This window comes from Chlorocebus sabaeus, chromosome 10 (genome assembly GCF_047675955.1).
Source record: "Chlorocebus sabaeus isolate Y175 chromosome 10, mChlSab1.0.hap1, whole genome shotgun sequence".
Lineage (NCBI taxonomy): Eukaryota > Metazoa > Chordata > Mammalia > Primates > Cercopithecidae > Chlorocebus > Chlorocebus sabaeus.
Window position 1 is genome coordinate 21,236,079 of NC_132913.1, and position 22,075 is coordinate 21,258,153.

At 37.3% G+C, this 22,075-nt stretch overlaps 1 protein-coding gene and 1 non-coding gene across 20 annotated transcripts in view; one reads left to right on the forward strand and one right to left on the reverse strand.

The window, feature by feature from the left end:
* The window catches only part of R3HDM1 (R3H domain containing 1), a 195,412-nt gene that overhangs the window by 124,992 nt on the left and 48,345 nt on the right, over window positions 1-22,075 (forward strand). For all 19 annotated transcript variants that reach the window (XM_073019640.1, XM_037988052.2, XM_037988054.2 and 16 more), the window contains 2 exons: window positions 5,698-5,821; window positions 20,849-21,003. In XM_073019640.1, coding sequence (XP_072875741.1) covers window positions 5,698-5,821; window positions 20,849-21,003 — 279 coding nt within the window. The remainder of the gene's footprint in view (window positions 1-5,697; window positions 5,822-20,848; window positions 21,004-22,075) is intronic.
* On the reverse strand, window positions 900-1,006 carry LOC119620588 (U6 spliceosomal RNA). Its single transcript, XR_005237080.1, has one exon. It is a non-coding gene; the product is annotated as a U6 spliceosomal RNA (small nuclear RNA).

The following is a 22,075-nucleotide window of genomic DNA, read 5'->3' on the forward strand; positions in this document are numbered from 1 at the left end:
TCTTTTTCAAGTATATATCTGGTTATTCTAGCATTATTTGTTGAAGATACTTTTCTTTCCCCATTAAATAACCTTGGAATCCCTGTCAAATATCCATTGACCATAAATGTAAGGGTTTTTTCCTGGGCTTTCACTTTTACCACATTATGTATTTCTACCCTTTTGCCAGTACTACATTGTTTTCATTGCTGTGGCTTTGTAGTAACTTTTAAAAATGGAAAGAGTGAGTACTCCTACTCTATTCTTCAAAATTGTTTTTAGTATTCAGGCTTCTTGCAGTTCCATATGAATTTGAGAATGGGCTTTTCTGTTTCTGCAAAAAAAGATCATTGGCGCGTTGATAGGTATTGCGTGGAATATGTAGATCTCTTTGATATTATTGCCATACTGACTATTAAATTTTCCAGTCTTAAATGAGCATGGGGTGTTTTTCATTTACTCTGGTCATCATTGATTTCATATTCTATTGTTTTGGGACTTGTCTATTTCCCTTTTAAGTTCTATCAGTTTTTTATAGTATTTGAAGCTATATTAAGCAATTTATATTTATCATGTCTTCCTGATATATTGACTCATACATAATGTTTTTCTCTGTCTCTAATAGTATTTCTTGAAACCTATTTTATCTGACATTGTAGAGTGTCATTCTTTTGAGTAACAGTTAAATGGTATGTCTTTTTCTACCTTACTTGCAACCCCTATATTTAAAGTGTCTTTCATTTATGGTTATTAGTTGGGTTCTGCCTCTTTATACAATGATTTCAGTGTCATTAGACCCTTTAAATTTAATGTATTTTTGACATAGTTAGATTCAGGTATGCTACGTTGCTATTTTTTTGTTTGCCCTATCTGTATTTTATTCTACTTTCCTGCATTTTATATTATTTGAACTTTTTAAAAATAATATTGAATACTTTACGAATTTCTGTGTCATCCTTGTGCAGTGTCCATGCTAATCTTCTCTGTGTTGTTCCAATTTTATTATATGTGCTGCCGAAGTGAGCATTTCAGTTCACTTTCTTTAGTATTGTCTTTTTAGGTACATCCCCTTGAATTTTCTGAATGTGTTTGTTTTTCTAGGGACTGTGTTATATACCTTTATCTACCTTTACCTTATCAAAATCTACTTCAAGTTAATATTGAAATTTCAAGTAAAATGTAGCAGCCTTACAACAGTATAATTCCATTCACATTCTCCATCCTATTGCTGTTGTTGCCATATACATTGCATCTCTATATATTATATACCAAAAATAGTGTTAATCATTTTTGCCTTAAAAGAGATATTGGCAGCCAGGCACAGTGGCTCACGCCTGTAATTCCAACACTTTGGGAGGCTGAGACAGGCAGATCACTTGAGGTCAGGAGTTTGAGACCAGCCTGACCAACATGGTGAAACCCCATCTCTACTAAAAATACAAAAAAAAAATTAACCAGGCGTGGTGGCGGGCACCTATAATCCCGGCTACCTTGGGAGGCCGAGGCACGAGAATTGCTTGAACCTGGGTGGCAGAGGTAGCAGTGAGCTGAGATCATGCCACTGCACTTCTGGGCCACAGAGCGAGACTCCATCTCAATTTTAAAAAGAGAGAGATACTGGCCAGGCACAGTGGCTCAAGCCTGTAATCCTAGCACTTTGGGAGGCCAAGATGTGCGGATCACTTGAGGTCAGGAGTTGGAAACCAGCCTGGCCAACATGGTGAAACCCCATCTCTACTAAAAATACCAAAAAAAAAAAACATAGCCAGGTGTGGTGGCAGGCACCTGTAATCCCAGCTACTCAGGAGACTGAGGCAGGAGAATTGCTTAAACCTGGAAATTGGAGGTTGCAGTAAACTGAGATTGTACCACTTTACTCCAGCCAAATCCAAATCCAGCCAAATAAAAAACATATCTTCTTTAATTAAAGGAAAATAAACTCAGGATTTAGATTACTTTCTGATACCTCCAGGAACAGTTAAGGGATCCCGTATGTATTGTGTCTATTTTAATGCTTCAAAGACAGGAGATCTACAGTAAACTTGAGAGATTCTTGGCTAAAAACTAACCTAGGAATGTTACACCTGGCTGGTTTTCAGATGAGATGAGCACTCTTTAAGATCGCCACAGATCTGTGTTCTTTTTACAAATAACCCAATCAGAAGAGCAGAATGTGAGCGAGCCCATGACACTGTTGAAGTTAACTTACCCACATGCTTCTGTAATACCGGATTAGGTGTTTATTCTTCACCTCAAACAAGGTCAGATTAAGAGAACTTCATAACTAATAGTAATAGCCCTGGAAGGAAAAATAAATCAAGATAGTCTTGATGGCATTTTAATTTGCATTAGAAATATGGTCATGCATCATTTAATCATAGAGATACTTTCTGAGAAATGCATCTGTAGTGGGTTTTGTCATTGTGTGAATGTCACAAAGTGTATTTACACACACCTAGATGGTGTAGCCCTCTACACACCTAGGTTATATGGTATAGCCTACCAGCTACAAACCTATACAACATGTTACTGTACTAAATACTGTAGGCAATTATATAACAATGATAAGTATTTGTGTATCTAAACATATGTAAACCGAAAAGGTACGGTAAAAATATGATATAAAAGTTTTTTGGTTTTTTTTTTTGTTTTTTTTTGAGATGGAGTCTTGCTGTGCCGCCAGGCTGCAGTTCAGTGGTAAGAATTTAGCTCACCACAACCTCCGCCTCCCTGGTTCAAGTGATTCTACTGCCTCAGCCCCTGAGTAGCTCAGACTACAAGGCGCGTGCCACAACGCCCGGCTGACTTTTTGTATGTTTAGGAGAGACGGGGTTTGACTTTCTTGGCCAGGCTGATAAACTCGTAACCTCGTGATCTGCCTGCCTCGGCCTCCAAAAGTGCTGGGATTAACAGGCGTGAGCAACTGCACCCGTCCAAAAGATTTTTTTAAATGGTACACTGATATAGTGCACTTAACCATGTATGCAGCTTGCAGGACTGTAAGTTGTTCTAGGTGAGTCAGTGAGTGGTGAGTGAATGTGATGGCCTGGGACATTTTACTACTGTAGACTTCATAAACACTCTTCACTTAGGCTACACTTAATTTATCTACTACATTTTTCTTTCTTCAGTAATAAACTAACCTTAGCTTACAGTAACTTTATAAACGTTTTAATTCTTTTCACTTTTTTATTCTTATGTAATAAAACTTAGCTTAAAACACAAATACATTGTACAGCTATACAGAAATATTTTCTTTATATCCTTATTCTAAAGCTTTTCTTTTATGAATTTTTAAATTTTCTTTCTCTTTAATTTTTTTTAATTAAAAAGTAAGATACAGACGTGCATATTAGCCTAGGCCTACTCAGTTCAGGATCATCAACATCATTGTCTTCCACCTCCACATCTTGTCCCTCTAGAAGGTCTTCAGAGGTCGTAACACATGTGGAGCTGTCATCTCCTGTGATAACAATGCCTTCTTCTGAAATACCTCCTGAAAGACCTACCTGAGTCTGTGTGTGTGTGTGTGTGTGTGTGTGTGTGTGTGTGTTTGGTTTGGGTTTTGTTTTGGTTTTTTGTTTTTTGTTTTTTGAGACAGGGTCTCACTTTGTCACCCAGGCTGGAATGCAATGGCACGATCTTGGCTCACTGAAGCCTCAACCTCCCAAATTCAAGCAGTTCTCCCACCTCAGCCCCCCAAGTAGCTGGGACTACAGACACACGCATCACACCTGGCTAATTTTTGTATTTTTTGTAGAGACAGGGTTTCACCATGTTGCCCAGGCTGGTCTCGAACTCCTGAGCTCAAGTGATCCACCCAAAGTGCTAGGATTACAGGTGTGAGCCCCTGCCCCCGGCCTTGAATCTGTTTTGTAGTTTTTAATAAGTAGCAGGACATTCTTTTTAAGACAGGCTCTTGCCACTGTCACTCAGGCTGGAGTGCAGTGGTGCAACCACTGCTCACTTGCAGCTGTGACCTCCTGGGCTCAAGTAATCCCCGACCTCAGCCTCCGAGTATCCAGGACTACAGGCGTGTGTGCCACTACACCTAGCTATTTTTTTAATTTTCAGTAGTGATAGGGTCTCACTGTGTGGCCCAACCAGATCTCGAACTCCTGGGCTCAAGCGATCCTCCCGCCTCAGCCTCCCAAAGGGCTGGGATTACAGGCGTGAGCCGCCAAACCCGGCTCAGAAGGACTACATTCTAAAATAATAGTTAAAAATATAGTAAATACATAAACCAATAATAGCCATTTATTATCATTACCAAGTCTTACATACTGTCTGCTATACTTTTAAACAACTGCTAGCACAGTAGGACTACAGACATGTGAGTGATGTATTATGCTATGACATCACTGGGTGATAGGAATTTTTCAGCTTCTTTATAATCTTAGGGGGCCGCCATCATATATGCAATCTGTCATTAACCAAAATGTCACTTTGTGATACATGACTGTATGAGGAAAATTAAAGAATGGAACCAGTATAACTGTGCATTAATGTGGGAATGGATAAAATTGTTTATACAATGAGTGTTCTTCAGCAGTTAAATTGAATGAGCTAGCTGTATATGTTTCAATAAAGAAAGATGTCTCAAAAACAATATGAATTGCAAAATAAGTTTCATGAAGTTATATGTAGTTGAGTTTCCCTTATTTGAAAAGCCTGGGACTAGAAGTTTCAGTTTGTTTTTTTTTTTTCCTTTGGATTTTGGAATATTTGCATATATGCAATGAGATATCTTGGGATAGGGCCCAAAATCTAAAACCAAGTTGATTTGTTTCATATACATCTTATACACACAGCCTTAAGGTAATATAAGCAATATTTTAAGTAACTTCATGCATGACATAAAGTTTTGACTGTAACCTGTCATATGAGGTCAGGTGTGGAGTTTCTTTTTGTGTACTGACATGATATGATGCTTTTGGCATCATGTTGGTACTCAGAAAGTTAAAGATTTTGGAGTATTTCAGATTTTGGACATTTGGATTTTTAAAATGCTCGGCCGGGTGCAGTGGCTTATGCCTGTAATCCCAGCACTTTGGGAAGCTGAGGTGGGCAGATCACTTGAGGTCAGGAGTTTGAGACCAGCCTGGCCAACATGGTGAAACCCCATCTCTACTGAAAATAGAAAAATTAGCCAAGCATGGTGGTGCACACCTATAATCCCAGCTACTCGGGAGGCTGAGGCAGGAGAATTGTTTGAACCTGGGAGGCGGAGGTTGTGGTGAGCCGAGATCACAGCACTACACTCCAGCCTGGGCAACAGAACAAGACTCCACCTCCAAAAAAAAAAAAAAAGCTAAAAATAAATAAAATACTAATACATGTAAAGATAATAGATACATAGTAAACAGATACATATAGTAAAATCACCAACTACAGAATAATGGCTTCTACGGAAGTTAAGAGCAAAGGAAATAGGGTGAGTCTTTAGCTAATTAAGTAATGTTTGGTTTTGTAAGAGATCTGAAGCAAATATGGCAAAAAAATTAAAATCTAAATATGATTGGTGACACATTAGTTACCTTTTTGTGCATACTGTATGTTTGAATTTTTTTAAAAATTTCAGTTAAATTTAAGAAAAAGCAGTTTTCAGATGATTAGTGCTAAAAAGAATTATTATTCATTAAACTCTGATCTTCCTCACAGAAAAACATGTAATGCAAGTAAAATTGATTTTTTTCCCCACAATATTTATGATCCTAGATGCCAACCTGTTACTGCACTCCAGGCCACTATCACTCCAGCCAACCTCAGTATCGCCCAGTCCCTTCTGTTCATTACAATTCACATCTAAACCAACCACTGCCACAACCTGCGCAGCAGACAGGTGAGTTGTGTTTCTTATGTCATAACTTCTGAGCCATGCTTTTTTCCATCTTCTATTTCAGTATTGCTCTTAAGTAGTACCTACTCAGTCTCTCAGGATCTCGAATATGTTCATACATAAGAGTTTGCAAACCAGTGAGATTAAAAGAGTGAGCAAATCTCAGCATCCTCTGGAAAATACTACAGTGTCAGGTCTACATGCTAAAGGGTTGGGAGTATCTGGGAGTATCTTAAGCAGTTTTTTAAGTGGCTCCCATCTCTCACTGCCATTGAAATTGAAGCTGTCTTTGCAGCCTGATAAATCACCTATGGTAACAGCAAGAGAGGCAAGGCAGGGCAAGATGACTTATCAATAGCTAACCAGAAGCAAAGATCAAAACCACCTAACTTGGACTGAGAACCCTAGTCTAGGGATGATATTTTTATCTTTTAGTGAGTATGCCTTTGAAAGAAATGATGTACTTAGCATATTTTCTATGTTTTGCTTTTCAGTTTGTTGATTGATAGTGAAAAGTATTTTTAAACAAAATACAATCTAAGGCCACTTCAATGAAATTTATTAAAACTCAGCATTGCTTTGTTTTAGCACTCTACAGATTTTCTTCAAGCATTCAGTGAAAACAATTTTGATCTCAGTGTATAAAACTATCTTACTGACTTTTTAATGAACTCATTTCTCTATATGCTTCTCACCTAGATGTGTACTTCCCAGATGTTTAATAAGGTATTTATTCAGCCTTTTATAACTCTAGGAGTTGAAGTAGAATTTTGTCATTGGTTTCTTTAGAGCTTTCTTGACTGCTTTTCCCTATTGGAGGCTCCCAGACTATGTGAGTGTGACTCACTGAGGATCCCATAACCTCCACCTCCACTGAGGCTGTTTACTACTCTTGATATTGTGTGAAGCTCTTCAGGGTTACCACCAGTTTAGGAGAAGCATCTCTGCACTGGCCCATCTGATGAATAGTAGTCATACTTCTCTTTACTGTTGCAGTCTTCAGTGATCAGTGTGACTCACTAACTTTCTTTGCTAGATATAGTTCATGCTTAGCATAGCCATGCAGGATAACTTCCAGGTCCTTAATCTGGTACCCTTAGGAGTTGTCTCGTGGTTAGTTTACAGGTTCTCCCCTTTTTAATATGGTACTAGCCTTGTATGTACCTGTGACAAATGTCCTCCCAAAGAATGTTGAATACAAACATTCGTCATTTTAGCCAAGTTACAACTGTAGTTCCAGGCTACCTAAAATTTAATAGTACAGCCCACATCAAATAATGTAACTAGTATATGATATAATTTCAAAAGGTATCAAAAATTATTCTCTATTCGTGGGAACATTGGTTGTGATACTGCTCATTAGCTGGTACTGCTCATTAGCTTTATATACATTGGTGTTTTATTCAGAAACAATTTTCTGAATTTTTCTGGACCTCAAGTAATATAATTTTCATATTTTTTTTCTGATTTTTGTCTTCCAAAATTATAACACAGACTGTACCTGATGCCATAATAAAGAAATGTACCTTTATGCTACTCATTTAAATATCCTTGTGTGTGACTAATTAACTTAATTCATTAGTACATCCTAGGCAGGCAAAAATCCTTTGTTCTGTATTTGTGTTAGCTTTCTAATTTTGTTCTTCAACATGGCAAAATTTTTATCCCTCTCCATGGTCAAACTGCCTGTAAAATCACTTTCAATCACAAATTGGGACTAGTGTGCAAGTACAATTGCCTCTCTGCAAAAAAAAAAAAAAAAGACACTTAATGGAATACAACTAAATATGCCTTTTCAGGGGTAAAAACATCTATGTGACAGATAGCATGTGTTTATTATTGGTGATATTTAATTGTGGGGTTTTCTCTGATGCTAGTTATGATGAGAAGGAAGAAACAATCAGATTGCATCTGAATAGTGCTACAGGTGCAAAAAAGAGAATCGTGTCTTTGAAAAATGTTTAACATTGTATTTGACTCTTTTGAGTCAGTCATAATATAGCACTTGATATAAACTAGACTTGTCCTTTCAGCTATTTTATGTAGTATCCTCTTAACTTACAGCTTAAGTTAGTTGACTCATTCAGTTTGAAGAATAAAAGGAATAAATCCTCAAAACATTCTTATCTAAAAGAGAAAGGAATTTTGTTATGCTAATAAGTATCATAGATAATTTTCCTTTAAAGAAAAGTTCAGCAGTGCCAGTGCCAACTATTGTGTTGGTAATTGTATTGAATCTTTTCATAGAATTAGTGGGGATTTTAACTCTTTTTTAAAAGTTGTAATCTAAAGACTTTTTTATAGTTAGCTCATCATTAATTTTTATGTCAAAACTTGCAGAAGGCCAGGCGTGGTGGCTAACACCTGTAATCCCACCACTCTGGGAGGCCGAGGCGGGTGGATCATCTGAGGTCAGGAGTTTGAGACCAGCCTGGCCAACATTATGCAACCCTGTGTCTACTTTAAAAATGCAAAAAAAAAAAATTAGCCAGGTGTGGTGGCGCACACCTGTAATCCCAGCTACTTGGGAGGCTGAGGCAGGAGAATCATTTGAACCTGGGAGGCGGAGGTTCCAGTGAGCCGAGATGGCGCCACTGCACTCCAGCCTGGGCAACAGAGTGAGACTCAGTCTCAAAATAAAAAAAAAAAATTAACAGAAAAGTATGTGTTAATGTTTGTATGTGCCCTAGTGTAGAAAAGTAAAATGTACTGGGAAATTAACAAGACAGTTTATTGTTTTTGAGGTTTTTTTACAGATATATAGCAATTACTGTCTCATAATTTACATTTTTATATGCAAACATACTTCTGGGATTCCTTTTGGCTTTTATTTTCTTACCTCTCTACAGTCTACTATCCCAATCTGGTTAAAAATGAGAAATAATTTTTCATATCTTATATTTTTATGTCTTGTCAAACAACACTTGCTTACCCCACAAAGTGTCAAGAAGCATGTTTTTTTTTAATTACATAAAAGGGTGAAACTATTCAACCAAATAATGAAAACACTAGTAGATTTGGCATGGTTTTTTTTTTTTTCTTTCCCACTATGGCACAAGTAATGTTTAAATGTTTATATTTGAACTCAAAGAAATTTTGCCCTCAATTAACAAACCCAACTGAGCAAAGTATTTTTAGACCAGATAGGGTATGGGCAGTAGAAATACGGAATCTTTTATTTTTCCTTTGGCGGGTAGGGAGGAGGTTGGGGAAATATCTCAAGGATAAAATGCTCTAGGTCTTTTACCCATGTGTGCCAGTGGACCCCAGCTGAAGTCAGGACTAACATTACTGCTGGGTAAATGAATGTACTAGTCTTTTGTTATGAATGTGAAACTACTGGACTGTTCATTCAAAACAAGGTTGCATAAACCCATATCAACAGAAACAGAAGAAACCCTGGCTACACACATAAGACTTTCTGGACAATGCACTGTATGATGGAAAGAACAACAAAATAAAAGTCAGAATCCTGATGGCCCTTAGTCATTTTTAACTGGTGTTAGGCATATCACTTAAAGCCACTGAGTTTCAGTTGGACTCATTTGCAAAGTATGGAAGTTTTACTGTATTGTCTGTTGAAGCCTCTGTGTACTCTAAAACTCCATGATTCTTTGTGTCTCATATGAGTCATTTTTAGTTCAGAAAGGTAGAATAATAGAGAATTGGTTTGTAACAGCTTGGCAACCAACTGTCAATAACTGGAATCAATAAAAGCAACTATTTCAAAAGATCAGATTACCAGTTGCACTAATAAAGATTTATTACTTTAAACCTTTATCATAAAATGTATGCTTTGAATACTGTAAAGTATACTGCATATAAGGAGTTTGGTATACTATAAAGAAACTTTTTCTGCAGGTAGTAATTATAGTGAAGATTTTAGGTTTACAAAGCCCTAGCTGTTTTCTGTGTAGCTGTTGTTATTCTTATGACTCTTGAAAAGTTTGTAGCTTCACCATATACATTTAATATTTTGCAATAATTGGCCTTGTTCCTGAGCTGTTGGATTCGGGGCCGTAGCACTGTCTGAGAGGTTTACATTTCTCACAGTGAACCGGTCTCTTTTTCAGCTGCTTCCTGGCTTCTTTTTACTCAGGTTTCCACTGCTTTTTTGCTTTTTTTTAATGCTGTATGAAGGTGTTAACATTTGTTTATATTTTTCATTAATTGTAATACCTTTAAATCATGCATCATACTCAGAAATAGGGATTTGAATTTAAGTGACAGCTTTGGCCTAATGTAATTTACCTATTAAAAATTTGTGAGAGCTATTGCTTATTTCTTTTCCAAAGTAAGATTTGGATGGCAAATTCAGTTTGGTTTTGAGCTTATATAAAAAGCTTAATGTTTTAAGCATACCAAACTCATTAGCAGAAGTCAAGTATATCTCTCCCTATTGCTACACAACTTTTTAGGGATATTGTTATATATGAAAGCATGACATCAGACAGACCTAATACACCTAAATGCATTTGAAGCTACTTGGGCTCAGCTCTTACCAACGATATAATTTAATTTTTTTCCCCAAACAATGATGTTGTTGCATATCTTTGGGAAGCAAAATGATTCTGTGAAACTATACTTTTAGTTTTGCAACCATTTGATAACTTCAAAGATTATCATTGCATTATATCCTTAGTCTTAGCTTTCCAGATAACCCAGAATCATATGGTTCCAAGTTGATTAAGCTTTGTTACCAGCAGACTATGGTAGGATCCTGATGAACGACACTGTGGAAGAAACTTGTTAGGATAAACAGTCTTCAGTGTGTGCAGATTGTTGACAGAATTTCAAGGCACAAATTTAAGAGTAATGAGTGTGTAAAAGGCAAGCAGGAAAATCAGCACTACTGGGTAAGCAGATGAGGGGGCTTATTGATAGGAGAGTCAGCTATGTCAAATAGGGACTCTAGGCGCAAAGTCAATTTCTTTATTGACAACTTTCAATCCAAGTACTAGGAATTTTGTATTTGTAAATTACTAGGTAGTGGCTCTGGCTATTCTTGTTTTTTCATTGAATCTGTGAGCATTTCTTAGTATGTATTGTGTGATTCAGCATAGATTCAGACATTGTATAATACCTACAAATCCACCTATTTCCCTTTTCCCTTCTCCATTAACCTGCCGCCACTGAAATCTGGAGCCAAATATATCTGGTAAGTACCCACAGATTTCCTTGAGTTGTATAGACTCTTCCATGGAATAGTTCTTTAAATAGCTGTGAGCTGTAAACTCTGTGTGGCTGTTTTTGTTAGAATTGGTTTTTGTATATGTATATGTTTATTTCAGGCACAGGAGTGAGAGAAGAGGGGTTGATAGATAAGAAGGGGTAATCAAGTGTGGTAGCAACTGCATCTCCTTCCAAATACACCCATGGGGCTAGCTTTAGTTGAAATTGCCCGCCTACTGAAATAGTGCCACAGACAGAAGCCCAAGATTATAAGCTTGAGGTTTTAACAATTTGGTCTTGTAGATGCCTAGTTACAAATAAATTTGGCTTTAGTAAAATGGCTCATCTTTTAAAAAACAAAACAAAACAAATTACCTTCACAGTGCTTCTGCTGTACAAGCACAGTCTGAAAAAAAAAATTAATAGGTACTATTAAGTGAAATAACCTTAGATTCATGGGTATTCTAAGCAGTTCTTTAATTCTTTTTGTAATTTTTCTGATTATTTCTGTGTTATTAAGAGTGCTTTCCTTTAGAACAAATGGTAGTTCAGATCACCTATATAAAATAAAATTAGCCTGTTAATGCCTGTTCAATACATTTCTGCTGAGCACTACATTTCCTTCCTGCTCTTCTCAGTTAAAGTGAAAGAGAGTTAAAAATAGAATATTCTTTGGAGCCCTCCAGGGAAGTGCCTGAACCATCAATTTATATTGTCCTAGTTCTCTCAGCTTGCGGAATTGATTGTGCTTTCCTCTGAAAGTGCTGGAAGAAATGGCATACTATTGCAACAGTGCAGTCCTTTAACACAGCAGAATGGTAGTGTTTAAAAAATATATATATATATATGTTGCGATCTGGATATTTATTTTGTTGTTTGGTATCACTTACTATTGGCATTTCTTACTTTACAAAATAGAGGCTTTCCCACAATATTGACATAAATTCCTATAAAAGATATACTGTTTTCCTCTACTTTCCAGGTTAAATTCAGATGTATCACAGGAAGAATTTTTCTTAATTCTAATATACTGAAATATACTTTTTAATGGAGAAAGAATAATTTATGTGGTAGCCAGCTTGGTGTCTGTATACTGGAAATACTCTTCTTGTAGCATTTTTGAAACCTGTTGATACTTTTCATTCTCTAGTAATCTACTTCTCCTTCCTAATCCTCAACCTTCTCCCTCTTTTCCAGATCATTGGATTTTTCTTTCTCATACTTGGCAGTCTTCAAACTATACTTTTGACACTATCAGAACTCTGTACCACTCTTGCTTTTGTCTGAATAATTAGACAAGGAACCTAAACTACAATGCCACTTCTCTAGGTGTCACTCTGTAACGGTTCATGCCCAGCAGTCTGAAATTTCTTTGTTTAAACGAAAGTTCAGAGGAATTCATGAGCAACTTGAACAGTTCAAGATGTAAATTTTATTAAGCAAATGTACATAATGTGAGGCATACCTGTAATTAAATGATCCTTTATTTTAATGTTAACAATTATTTTATTAATGGTTTTGTCTTACATAGGCAAAAGTAAGATTCTTATCTTTGATTGGATTAGGTGAATGATGTGGGGTTTTTTGTTTTTAGTGCTTTCCAGCTGAGTATTTCTAGTTTTGCTTGTGATTATAGTAATTTTAACCAATATAGATCCCAGTTTTATTTTCTTTTTAATTAGAACAAATGCCAGTCTGTGATGCCTGTTGAGTACTTTTCTGCTGAGCACTGCATTAGAAAAAGACCAATAATCTTTTAGTAATCTTTAATGTTCTGCTCTTTAGAGAATATAATTCAAAATTATATACTTTTTAGCCAGTTACTATGTTGTATGTTTGTTATAATTATTAGAATGAGTGATAAAACAATTCATCATGACTTCTGGAAAAACCGTTCAGATACCTGTCCTACTGCCAGTAGAATTTCCCTCCTGGGGTACCGATCATACTGAGCATCAGATGTTAAATGACAATTTTAGTTGTGATAGTTTAGAACGGTTCCTCAGACCCTGATGGCTTTCTACCCAGTGTAGTTTAAACCTGGTGGGTTTTCCTGCTTTTTATGTAAAAATGAAATGCTACTCAGTGGATGGAAAAAAGCCATTGCTTCACAGAACTTCAAGACTTCACCCATAAAACGTAGCAGCCCTCCTTGCACAAAATGTGTCCAGGTTAAAGCTGGCATTGCCCTGCTGAGTAAAGTCTGACTTCTTGGCAAAGCAGCCTGACTTTGTGGAGAAGACAGCCAGTATCTATGAAAACTCTGCTAAACAAATCTTCTATAGACTCATCTGGAATGTGGCAACAGACATTTTGAGCAAAAGCAGCCTTCGAGGCAAAACAGCAAAACTAAAGTCCAAAGGGAACATTGGCAATTCACATGGAAATACTCAGGCTGAGAGACAGAACTGTGGGATGTGGAACCTGAAATAGTGTCACCATTTGAGCCAGTTCTGCTCCTTCCCAATTGTCTTTTGTTATGTTTTAATATTTTAGAGACAGAGTCTCACTGTTTTGCCTACACTGGAGTGCAGTGGCCCTTCCTAATTGTTTAATACAATTTATGCATATAATCTAATTATAGCAAGGCAAGGAAGTGTAACTTTGAAATACATAAATAGTAAACCTCGCATCTTGGGGGTAGTGGGCAAACCAAGGGAAGGACTGTTCCTCCCACAGAGAGAACATTATGGGCTAGTCATATACTCATTTACACGTGCTCTTTTTTAAAGCCCCCAAGTTCATATGGCTGCCATCTGGACTAACTACTCAAAAATTTTCACTCTGATTCCTATTTTGAATAACAATGCTTATACTCACCAATAAATCTTTAGTTCAAATGAACAAAAAGTTTCCTTGTTGATTGACATTATTTCCAGCAATTATCTGTTTTCCTGTAATTAAGTTTATCTTGAGACTTAGGTATGTTAAGCTACAGTAAAATCTTCATTAACCAAAATTATCAGAAAATGAAACAAGGCCGGGTTCTGCTTATTTGAACAACATTACTATAATACTTTTTTCTTCTTCAACATGTGTTCCTCAAAAAAGTAAATTTTAGAATCAGACAGCTGTGTGCAACTCCCAGCTACACACTTGATAGCTATTGACCATAAACAAGGTATGAACCTCTCTGTGCCTTTTGTTTCCTCATCTGAAAAATAGGGATAATAATTGTGTCTATTTCATAAGATTGTGAACACTAAATGAGTTAACATATCCTAAGTACTCATAATAGTGCCTGAAACTTAATAAATGTCATTTGAGGCTTCGGTATTAAGATTAGCTTGTGTGGGCCAGGCACAGTGGCTCACGCCTGTAATCCCAGCACTTTGGGAGGCCGAGGCGGGCAGATCACGAGGTCAGGAGATCGAGACCATCCTGGCTAACAGGGTGAAACCCTGTCTCTACTAAAAATACAAAAAATTAGCTGGGCGTGGTGGCGGGCGCCTGTAGTCCCAGCTACTGGGTGGCTGAGGCAGGAGAATGGCGTGAACCCAGGAGGTGGAGCTTGCAGTGAGCCGAGATCGCGCCACCGCACTCCAGCCTGGACAACAAAGTGAGCCTCCTTCTCAAAAAAAAATAAATAAATAAAAAGATTAGCTTGTGTGGCTGGGCGCAGTGGTTTACCCCTGTAATCCCAGCACTTCAGAAGGCCAAGGCAGTCCAATCACCTGGTGTCAGGAGTTCAAGATCAGCCTGGCCAACACGGTGAAACCCCATCTCTATTAAATATACAAATATTAGCTGGGTGTGCTGGCACACACCTGCAATCCCAGCTCCTTGGGCAAGAGAAGCACTTGAACCCAGGGGGTTGAGGTTACCATAAGCCGAGATGGCACCACTGCACTCCAGCCTGGGCAACAAAGCAAGACTCAGTTTCAAAAAAAAAACAAAAGATTAGCTGTGGTATCATTGTAGCAAAGATAATTATATATTAAATGAAAATTTAAATTTAAAATGAAAATATAATTTTAAAGATAATTATATTTTAAGTGAAAATTTAAATTTAAAATGAAAGTATAATTTTAAATTATACTTTAAATGAAAAGACAGGAATTTGGGGGCCAAATTGCAAAGCAGACACAGGAAGCTGACATAGTTTGTTCTAAAATGTTTGTTTTTTGTCCTTTGAGCTTCTCAACCCACGCCTTCATCCTGAAAGTACAGTAAAGATCAGTTGAGTTGTTTGATGTTAAACTTGAGGTCTAAATATGTTTTGAAGAAAATTACTTAAATACTTTCTTCCCATACATTGTAAAATTTCTTTTGATCAGATGTGGAAGCATTATATGAAAAAAGATTTTGAACTGGTATGTGTCATATAACCCCATTTCTGTAAATAATGAAAATGAATATATATGTTGCCCTCTGCATAGAAAATTAGGCTAGCTACATATAAAAATGTAAATGGGGAGTATCTGTAAGTGATTATTTTCCCATACAGACTTTTTCTATTTTTGTATTTTTTTCCAAATTTTCTATAAAAATCTTTTTTATGCTCTATAAGGTTTTTATAAAATATATTAAGTCTACGTTTTTAAAAATATTCAGGCCAGGTGCCATTGCACACCACTATAATCCCAGCACTTGGGGAGGCCAACGAGGGCGGATCACTTTGAGCTCAGGAGTTCAAGACCAGCCTGGGCAACATGGCAAAACCCTGTCTCTACTAAAAATACAAAAATTAACTAGGTGAGGTGGCACACACCTGTAATTCCAGCTATTCAGGAGGCTGAGACAGGAGAATCGCTTGACTGAGGAGGTGGAGGTTGCAGTGAGGTGAGATCACGCCACTGTACTCTGTCCTGTGTGATAGAGTAAGACTGTCTCAAAAAATAATAGTAAGTAAATTAATTAAAAATAAAAATATTCAAATAATACCTTCATTACAAGCTTTATATACTAGATATAAAGTTAAACAGTTTGTATTCTTTATTTGAGTTCTTCCTAAGCACCTTGAGGCTAATCATATGGAATCTGTGATTTAGTTGCTGTACAGTTTTCTAGGAGAGACTTAATGAGTGATCCACAAATTCCAGTCTGATGTGATTTGTATTCGTGAGAGTGTCATTTTAATGAAAAGGTGATTAAATGTGTTTAATCTTATAAACCAATGTTACCTTAAAATTTTTTTAATTTTTATTTTTTTAAGATGGAGTTTCGCTCTTGTCGCCCAGTCTGGAGTTCAATGGCGTGATCTCAGCTCACTACAACCTCTGCCTCCTAGGTTCGAGTGATTCTCCTGCCTCAGCCTCCCAAGTAGCTGGGATTACAGGCATGCGCCACCACACCTGGCTAATTTTGTATTTGTAGTAGACATGGGGTTTCACTATGTTGGTCAGGCTGGTTTAACTCCTGGTGTCAGGTGATCTACCGACCTCAGCCTTCCAAAGTGCTGGGATTATAGGTGTGAACCACCGCGCTGGCCCAGTGTTACCTTAAAATTTAAATTCAGGCCGGGCGCCATGGCTCATGCCTATAATCCCAACACTTTGGGAGGCCGAGGCGGGCAGATAACCTGAAGTCACGAGTTCGAGACCAGCCTAGCCAACGTGGCGAAACCCTGTCTGTACTAAAAATACAAAAATTAGCTAGGCATGGTGGCACGCACCTGTAATTCCAGCTACTCGGCAGGCTGAGGTATGAAAATCACTTAAACCCGGGAGGCGGAGGTTGCACTGAGCCAAGATGGCGCCACTGCGCTCCAACCTGGCGGACAGAGTAAGACTCTCTCTCAAAAAAAAAAAAAAAAAGCCTACACAAACCATGAGAGAACAACTAATCAGAAAACGTTTATGTTACCTGCAGAGTTTTATGAAATGTGGCAAAAGAGAATGGACAAAATCGTGAAGGGATTAATAAGATTCTTAGTGAAGGTATTTTTTTAAGTGCTTGGCATTATTATTTTTAATAGCTCCACTGTGTTCAAAAACTCAACCCTGGCTTATTTATGCTACTTCTGAATGAAGTACTGAGATGTTAGTGTTTTTTCTACTTTCACAATCTTTAAAATCTAGAACTTCCTGGTAGTTCTCATCACTCTTCTATGTGTAAAACCTTTGCTTCTTCATCAGTATTCTGTTGTAGCTTCATCTTCCACTTATCATTTCACATACCATATTCGTTCATTCTTGACTATTCCCCATTCCTCAAACTTATTAACTGTCTTACTTTTTCCAAACCTGTTATTTTTGCTGGAATGAGCTTTTCCTTTAAGTCCAAGCCCAAATGTCACTACCTCCATAAATATCAGTCAGGACTAATTTCTTCCTCTTGTTTTCATAAGACTCTATTTATACTGCTATCCTCATATGGTATGGTGATTAAAAATGCCTAATTTCAAAGATAGGGACCATGTCATATCTATCTTTATCTAACCCAGATGGTGTCCTTTTTACTACCCTTTGTAACAAATGACCAGATGCTGAGATCAACTGTTTTATATTTCATGTCAAATTTTCAAAATGTGCGTGGTGTTTGTAAAGAGTGTGTGTGTGTGTGTGTGTGGCAATTAATAGGCATGGATATTAAAGGAGATTAGGCTGCATTAAAGAATAAGATACCAGGCCAGTCATGGTGGCTCACACCTGTAATCCCAGCACTTTGGGAGGCTGAGGTGGGTGGATCACCTGAAGTCAGGAGTTCAGGACCAGCCTGGCCAACATGGTGAAACCCCTACTAAAAATACAAAAATTAGCCGGGCATGGCAGTGCGTGCCTGTAGTCCCAGCTACTGGGGAGGCTGAGGCAAGAGAATTGCCTGAACCCAGTAGATGGTGGTTGCAGTGAGCCAAGATTGCACCACTGCACTCCAGCCTGAGCGAGAGAGACTGCATCTGAAAAAAAAAGAGAATAAGATACCATTGGAAATGTGCTGATGGAGCTTTCGTGATGTAGCCAGGCATAGTGGTGCACACCCATAGTCCTAGCTCCTCAGGAGGCCTAGGTGGGGAGGATCCTTTGAGCCCAGGAGCTCGAGTGTACAGTGAGCTGTGAACATGCCACTGCACTCCAGCCTTGACAACAGAGTGAGACTGTCTCTAATAAAACAAAGCAAAAAAACAAATTCCATGACTTAGAGTCCAACTGACCCCACATTAAATCACTACAATATGGCTTCTATAGGTATTTATTGAAAGCATTTTTTGTCTCAGACCTTTTATCATAATAGAGAATTTTAAGCAGGAGACCTCCAAGACGAGTCTCAAAAAATTGTTAAATTTAGATAAGTAAAAAGAATCAGACCTGGTACTGTGGCTAATGCCTGTAATCCCAACCCTTGGGGACGCCAAGGCAGGCGGATCACCTGTGGTCAGGAGTTGGAGACCAGTCTGGCCAATGTGGTGAAACCCCATCTCCAGTAAAAATAGAAAAATTAGCCGGGCATGATGGCATGTGCTTGTAATCGCATCTACTTGGGAGGCTGAGGCGGGAGAATCACTTGAACCCGGGAGGTGGAGGCTGCAGTGAGCCCAGATCGTGCCACTGCTCTCCAGCCTAGGCAACAGAGTGAGACTCCATCTCAGGGAAAAAAAAAAAAAAATCAGAAGCACATTTGCACATAAATTGGCCTTGTTTTTTAAAGCTTTCTTTCGAGGCAACCTACAACCTTGAATATTTCTTGAATAGACTACAGAAGTAATATGCATAACATTTTTAGTTTCTTAGGGGGATATGACTGTTTTAAGTCAAATTATTTTAAGTCAGATTATATTACAGTGAATTCTGCCAGATATATACAGTTTGTTTTCATTTCAGTAGACTATAATTCTGCCAAGTCTGTTTTAAGAAGTTATTACCCAGTCTATACAGAACCCAAATTCTGATGCTTCTGTAGATGTGTGTATATGTTGAGGTGGCATTTCCAACTCAAAAAAAGGTCTCACGTTCACATTTCATTTTCATTCCTGTGTTATTTTTCTAAGGGTGGAAATTTGTCATTGTATGTTTTAATGGTGTTTGGAATTTGGGGTATAAATTTGAAATACTTGTCATTTGATGAACTGAAAATAGTGTGAAATGTTAATTGTTAGATTAAAAAGGAAGAAGTTTATTCTGTTCTCTGCCTTTACCTGCCTATAAGTTTAAGTAGTATGGGAAATTCACAAGGAATAAAGGTTTAGCAAACAGCATATTATCAATCACTTTGTTACAGATAAGAACTAAAATACACATTTTTTTTGTACAAAGTTAAATTGGTGAGAAGGAAGTCATTGGAAACATGGCCATAAAGTACTGTTGCCATAGAAATAACATCATTTTACAAAAACCCTTCACTGTTAAGGGATTCACTATAACTGAATTTTTACTTTGGTTTTGTTTTTTTTTCTGTGTTTTGGGGGTTTTTTGTTTGGTTGGTTGGTTTTGTTTGTTTGTTTTTTGAGACAGGGTCTTATGCTGTCGCTTAGGCTGGAGTGCAGTGGCGCTATCTTGTATTTTTTTGTGGAGACAAGATTTGGCTGTGTTGCCCAGGCTGGTCTTGAACTCCTGAGCTTACCCACCTCCATCCCCCCAGTCCATCCATCTCCCAAAGTGCTGGGATTATAGGTATGAACCACCACACCTGGCCAAGAGTTTTAGTTTCTTAATTTTAATGTGTTGCTTTGTTACAGGATATACTTTGTAGTTAAATTTTTAGAGAAGATGGATGCTAGATTTTATTCAATTGTTGGGTCCTTGAGCAGAATTATTAAGGCTACCAGACAACTACAGTGATGCTGCTGTCTATAATCAATACTTGAAATAGCCATTTCTGTTACTTTAGAAATTAGTGAGGATGTAAATGAAAACTGATAACAAAATGTATTTATGGTGTTATCAGGGAAACAATTTCATTGCACTTTAGCTGTTGAAGTCTGTATAGATGGTGTTCTAGTTCAGTTCATCTTTGTAAAAACTTTTCAATACTCTGAAGCTAGATGATTATTTTTATCTAGTTCTTTAAAAAATAAAAAAAAATAACTTTGGGGGTTAGCATCTAGTAAATTACATGAGTCTTTAGCTAATTAGTATACCTAAAAGAATCCTTTTAGGATCAGGAGAGAAAATACAATTCATATTCACTACTTAGAGCTTATCATTGTAGATTCTTGTTAAGTAAAAAAGTTTACTTGATAAAAGTAAATTTGTGCACTTAACTTACCACTTAAATTACCAACAGTCAGTTTAGGTGTTTGCTTTGTGACCTTGAGCAGATTACTTGGTTTGTTTAATGATCTGTCAAGTGACCTTAATCAAACAGTGAAGAAATAATCTAAAAAATTACTGTATAACTCCATTTGTCTGTGTCTTTGACACATTCAAAAGTGGTTCTCTCCCCTGCCTTTTTTTTTAAATCTCCAGCAGGAACAGTTTCATGGGAATGGAACCTCTGCAGATGCATAGAGCCCCATGCTTGTGTTATTTTTCTGTTATTACCAACTTGAAATTCTTAATAGTTTTTTTTGTTGTTTGTTTGTTTGTTTTTGTTTTTGTTTTTAACAAGGGGCCCTACATATTTTCCATTTACTCTGGGCTCATGTTATGTAGCAGCTCCTGGTCCTGAGAAACTAGTTGTCATAATAGATTGCAATATGCCCTGAATAGTAATTGTTCTATGTTATCTAAGTGTGTGACTCTATAATCTTTGCAATTGTAGAAGAAATCTTTGTAGGCAGATTTTATTTCAATATATTTTAGTGAGGGAATGTAGGTAACTTGGGCTAAAATGTTATTTCATAATAGATGGTTTTAGGGATTTACCATGTAATCAAAATTTTAGCATTTTAGAGCATAAAAGTACTTGCTTAAATTTTTTTTTTAATCTTATTAGATGAAATGAATTCAGAGCAGGATTTAACTCCTTGTGCCATTACAGGTTTTCAAGTTATACCCAACCAGCAGCAAAACTACCAAGGAATAGTTGGAGTTCAGCAACCCCAGAGTCAGAGCCTAGTCAGTGGCCAACCCAACAGCATTGGAAATCAGATTCAAGGAGTAGTCATCCCCTATACTTCAGTGCCAACATATCAGGTACAGTGTCTCTTTTATGTACTTTGGGTAGAGATGATTTTGAATAAATTAAGTGCACAACTACAATACATCTTCTATGCTCTCCTTTTAATACGGGAAAAACACTTCTGTAATATACAACTTTATAGTCTTAAGAGTTTTATTAGTCATAGCAGCTTTGTTTTATCCTCATTTTATTGCAGTATTCATTTATTAATGTTTAGGATCTGAAACACATGGGTATTGGCAAGTAAATATTGTCTGGCATTGTCTTATGTTTCCAGCAATACAGGTAGATGAGCAAATGTCTTATTCTATTCCTCAGCTCTTTAGAAAGTCCTCATTACTGGGAGAGAGAAATAAGAGGGAAAATAGAGGTTGGCGGTCGGTATTTGAAATAGAGATACAGCATATACCTTGAATCTGTAGTTATAGAATAGGAAAATATGTGCAGTTTCCTGTGCTGTGACTGATTTTTTTCCTTCCTTTCCATCCCAAAAAGCAATGATATGTCTCATATTTTAAAATGTTACAGATTTTAGGCCGGGCACAATAACTCACACCTGTAATCCCAGCATTTTGAGAGGTATAGGCAGGCAGATTACTTGAGGTCAAGAGTTCGAGGTCAGCTTGGCCAACATGGTGAAACCCTGTTTCTACTAAAAATACAAAAAATAGCTGGGCAAGGTGGCAGGGCCTATAATTCCAGCTACTCGGGAGGCTGAGGCAGGAGAATTGCTTAAACCCAGGAAGTGGAGGTTGCAGTGAGCTACCACTGCACTCCAGCCTGGGCAACAGGGAGACTCCATCTCAGAAATAAAAACAAAATGTTACAGATTTTAATTTATAGTTCTAAAGCAGAAATACCTATTATTTCATAAATAAGCACGTGTCTTCAATATAATATGACACATTTTTCAAAAATTTGTTTTACCTTCCTTTATCTTTATGGAGTGACTTACAAGAGGATTTATTTTATTAGCCTCATTGTTTTTCATAGCTGAGTCTGATTTTAAGAACTCCAGGCCAGGACGAGGTGTGCTGGCTCATGTCTGTTAATCCTAGCACTTTGGGAGGCCAAGGTAGCTGGATC